A 4,608-nucleotide genomic window follows, 5' to 3' on the forward strand; every position below is an offset into this window, starting at 1 on the left:
TTGGGTATATAGACAGGGCAGTGGGGTTTATAGAGGGCAGGCCAAGGTGGGTCAAGGAGGGGTATTTGCCCCAGGCCCTGATTGGGCCGAAGCGCTTCATTCTCCTCCTCGCCCTGAAACCATGAGCTTCCCCCATTGGTCAAGATGGAGCCTGGTGTGTGTGGGTATAGTGGATATCCTGAACACACGCGGGCCGAAGGGCTCCTCACTCCCATGCCACAGGGTGGGGGGGGGGTGGGGGCGCAGATCCAGCCTTCAATACCAGGTTTGGTGGGTGGAGGAGCTCACCTCACGCTGGGTGCTGGGTCAATCCATCTCCTGGTAAAACAGAGAAACAATACTGTCAGGGTGTGCACGGAGTCCATTCTGCCCCTCGAGAACCTGCTGCCCCTGTATAACCTGTATTCACTTCCCCTCACAGTGAACCTTCACATACTCCTGGCTTCCCCGGTCACTTGCCATCCTTGCACACAAACTGTTATCTGTTGTTCATCATTTACACAATCATCTCGACAAAGGATAAACCCCCCGACAATCTGCTGTGTGTGTGTGCGCCCTAACTGCTCCGCCCTCCCCAACTCTGACCTTCCTTATTTTATCTGTTCGAACTCACAAATAGCTTGCAGCTACGAGCGCTCACACATCCAGTGGGTGTGTTGCGAGTTAGCCCACGCCCGTGGGCTTTACCTGAAGTCGTGCTGATGTTGGATCGCACGCTGGTCTTGGTCCGGTTTGATCTGCCCTGCCGTCGATTTTTCAAGAAAAGCACTGCGGGGAATCGGAAAACATCAAGAGTATGTTGCAAACGCAAATTTCCTCACCTCATACGCGAGTGCGACTGATTGCGTGCGCTCTGCGTTAAAAATTACCTGTGGGTTCAAAGATCCCAGCGCGGCGACCTGTAAAAGGGAGATAAAGCAGGGTTCTAAAACTCAGCAGCAAGCAATTCGTGAGTTCGAACAGACGCAGCAGGGGGACAAGGTGGGAGCCATTGGGCAGGAGATTGAAGGAGGGGACGGGCAGGCGTTTTAATCAGCAATAGGTCAACGGGAAAAGGAAAGTGGATAGAGGCCGAGATGGGGGTGGGCCCCACGATTGGGCCGAACGATGGAACGAGCTCGAGGGGGGCCGAATGGCCTGCTCCTGAGCTAGTCTCGAGGTTTCGAGCGCGGGGTCAGGAGTGCTCTGTGACCCTTCCCTGAAGCCGAACACCGCCCCTTCCCACCCCACCCCCCCTGGGGAGAGGGGGAGGGGGGCGGGGAAACACTAGACGTGACCAGCCGCCATCATGACCTTGAGACTTGAGGTGAATGTAGACAGGAACCATGACGAAGGTGACTCCCAGAATTCCAATCAATATTCCCACAATGGCGGCCGATGACAAAGAGAAATGGTGATCGTCGACTGGGGGAAGGGCAAAGGGGGGGGGGCAGAGGGGCAAATAAAACAGCAACAGGTCAACAGGGAATCCAGCACTCCCTCTGACACCCACCACCCCACCACACCCTCCCAGGGACGGGGGGGTTAGAGACAGAGTAAAGCTCCCTCTGACACCCACCACCCCACCACACCCTCCCAGGGACAGGGGGTTTAGAGACAGAGTAAAGCTCCCTCTACACTGTCCCCCACCACACCCTCCCAGGGATGGGGGGGTTAGAGACAGAGTAAAGCTCCCTCTACACTGTCCCCCACCACACCCTCCCAGGGACAGGGGGGGGGTTAGAGACAGAGTAAAGCTCCCTCCACACTGTCCCCCACCACACCCTCCCAGGGACGGGGGGGTTCGAGACAGAGTAAAGCTCCCTCTACACTGTCCCCCACCACACCCTCCCAGGGACAGCACGGGATTAGAGACAGAGTAAGGCTCTCTCTACACTGTCCCCCATCAAACACTCCCTGGGACGGGGGGGTTAGAGACAGAGTAATGCTCCCTCTACACTGTCCCCCCCACCAAACCCTCCCAGGGACAGGGACAGCACAGGGTTGGATACAGAGAAAAGCTCCCTCTACACTGTCCCCCATCAAACACTCCCTGGGACGGGGGTTAGATACAGAGTAAAGCTCCCTCTACACTGTCCCCCCATCAAACACTCCCAGGCTCAGGGGGGTTAGATACAGAGTAAAGCTCCATCTACACTGTCCCCCATCAAACCCTCCCAGGGACAGGGGGGTTAGATACAGAGTAAAGCTCCCTCTACACTGTCACCCCATCAAACACTCCCAGCGACAGCACGGGGTGAGATACAGAGTAAAGCTCCCTCTACACTGTTCACCCAGCAGTGAAGTCTTTCTATGCCCCTTTTGAGTTGTGCACTGCAGCGCTGGGAGACTGTCGGACACAGGGGCAGGGGTTCAGGTGTTAGCGGACATACCCCAGTCCAGGCGGAATCCCTCTGGGTAGGGGTAGGAAGCGTGCTGAACGAGGCAGGTGTAGGTAGCAGGAGGGTCAGGCTCCACAGGGATGTAGGCCGCAGTCTGGAAGGTTCCTCGGCTGTTGGGGAGGATGGGAAGGCGCAGCACCACAGGGTCGATGTTCTCCCCGTCCCTCAGCCAGCTCACATTAACCGCCCGGGGGTAGAATCCCGTCACGGAACATCGCAGCTGCTGTGGCTGGCCATTCAGTGACTGACCCTCCAACTGGATTCGCACCGAGGGAGGCACTGAGGAAAGACAGGAGTTACTCCCAATCCCACCGCACTCCCATTCAGCCCCCTCCCCTCCTCCTCCAGCCTGTTACACAGGAACAGGTGGCCATTCAGCCCCTCCCCTCCTCCAGCCTGTTACACAGGGACATGTGGCCATTCAGCTCCTCCAGCCTGTTACACAGTAACGGGAGGCCATTCAGCCCCTCCTTCCTCCTGCTGAAGCCCTGTGAGACACGATGGACCGTGAGTTCCTTTTTCAAACATGCAGCAACCCTTGGCTTTTTTCCAAAGCACACCCCCTCCCATTTCAAGTGCCCAATCACGAATCCAGAAAGGTGAACACAAATACAAGAATGTTATTTTTACAGGCGACGAAAATAACATTCCAAAAATACGACCGTGACACAATGTCGAAGAGAGGAACTATGCTGTGCACCGAAAAACAGGAACAGTGAAGAAATGGTTCTGGCTGTGACTGACTCTTACAGATAACCCTCAACAGTGTGAACGTGGTTCCCTCAGATCACAACAGGAGAGCCATCAGATGGGCCAACGTGTGGCAGATGGAGTTTAATTCCGATAACTGCGAGGGGCTGCGTTTTGGGAAAGCAAATCCTAGCAGGACTTATCCACTTCATGGTCAGGTCCTGGGGAGTGTTGCTGAACAAAGAGACCTTGGAGTGCAGGTTCATAGCTCCTTGAAAGTGGGGCCGCAGGTAGATAGGATAGTGAAGGCAGCGTTTGGTATGCTTTCCTTTATTGGTCAGAGTATTGAGTACAGGAGTTGGGAGGTCATGTTGCGGCTGGATTGGTCAGGCTGCATTCGATTCTGGTCTCCCCGCTGCAGGAAGGATGTTGGGAAAGGGTTTGAGCTGCGGGGAGAGGCTGGATAGGCCGGGGGCTGTTTTCCCTGGAGCGTCGGAGGCTGAGGGGTGACCTTATAGAGGTTTATAAAATCATGAGGGGCATGGATAGGATAAATAGACAAGGTCTTTTCCCCCTGGGGTGGGGGGAGTCCAGAACTAGAGGTTTATAAAATCATGAGGGAACATGGATAGGGTAAATAGACAAGGTCTTTTCCCCCTGGGGTGGGGGAGCCCAGAACTAGAGGGGGGTAGGTTTAAGGTGAGGGGGGGGGGAAAGGGAGCTGAGGGGCAACTTTTCCCCAGAGGGTGGTGCGTGTGTGGAATGAGCTGCCAGAGGATGTGGTGTGGGCTGGTACAATGACCACATTTAAAAGGCATCTGGATGGGGGACATGGAGAGGAAGGGTTTAGAGGGAGATGGCAAACGGGACACCATTAGTTTAGGATATCTGGGTCAGCGTGGACGAGTTGGGCCGAAGGGTCTGTTTCCGAGCTGTACATCTCTCTGACTCCAAGAAAAGGGGTCAGGATAAGGCAAATAATTACAAACTGGTCAGTTTAATTTCGAGAGAGAATCATTCAGGGATTAAAGCAGGAAGTACATGGGGAGATGGTGTGGGGTGATTCAGACAGATTTCTAAAGGTGGGAAAATGTTCAGCTAACTTGTTGAGATTACAGAGAGAGAGAGAGAGGATTGATGAGGGTAGCGCAGCGGATGCTGTGTGTATGGACATACTGCAGTTATAGAGTGCCACACAGCAGAACAGGTACAGATTGGTGGGCAAATGGGTCATTCCCAATGTGGAAGCAACTTTGGCTGAGGGGTGGGGAGACAGACCCTCGTTCAGTGGATAGTTTCCAGGCTGGGGGCTGGAGCAGGTCCCCAGAGGCTGGTTACAGGAATCTCGGTATTCCCTGAGATGGATCAAGGACCTGGGGGTGTGTAGGGACAACTTCAGAGTCAGCAGAGGGTGTTAACAGATGGAAGAACAGCTCTGACCGTCCCACAGTCCCTACTCCCTCAGCACTGACCCTCCCTCAGCACTGACCCTCCTACAGCCCCTGCTCCCTCAGCACTGGCCCTCCCTCAGCACTGA

The 4,608-nt window shown here is 55.0% G+C and overlaps 1 protein-coding gene across 1 annotated transcript; it reads right to left on the minus strand.

The window, feature by feature from the left end:
- Window positions 1-229: 229 nt before the first annotated feature.
- Window positions 230-2,720, minus strand: LOC122545860 (patr class II histocompatibility antigen, DO beta chain-like; the record flags this gene model as incomplete). The annotated part of the gene is made up of 5 exons (XM_043684752.1): window positions 230-318; window positions 688-768; window positions 870-899; window positions 1,294-1,404; window positions 2,373-2,720. Coding segments are annotated over 5 exons (599 nt in total), but the record flags the coding sequence as incomplete, so codon positions are not given.
- Window positions 2,721-4,608: the final 1,888 nt, after the last annotated feature.

Source organism: Chiloscyllium plagiosum, unplaced genomic scaffold, assembly GCF_004010195.1.
Source record: "Chiloscyllium plagiosum isolate BGI_BamShark_2017 unplaced genomic scaffold, ASM401019v2 scaf_20973, whole genome shotgun sequence".
NCBI classification, from domain to species: Eukaryota; Metazoa; Chordata; class Chondrichthyes; order Orectolobiformes; family Hemiscylliidae; genus Chiloscyllium; species Chiloscyllium plagiosum.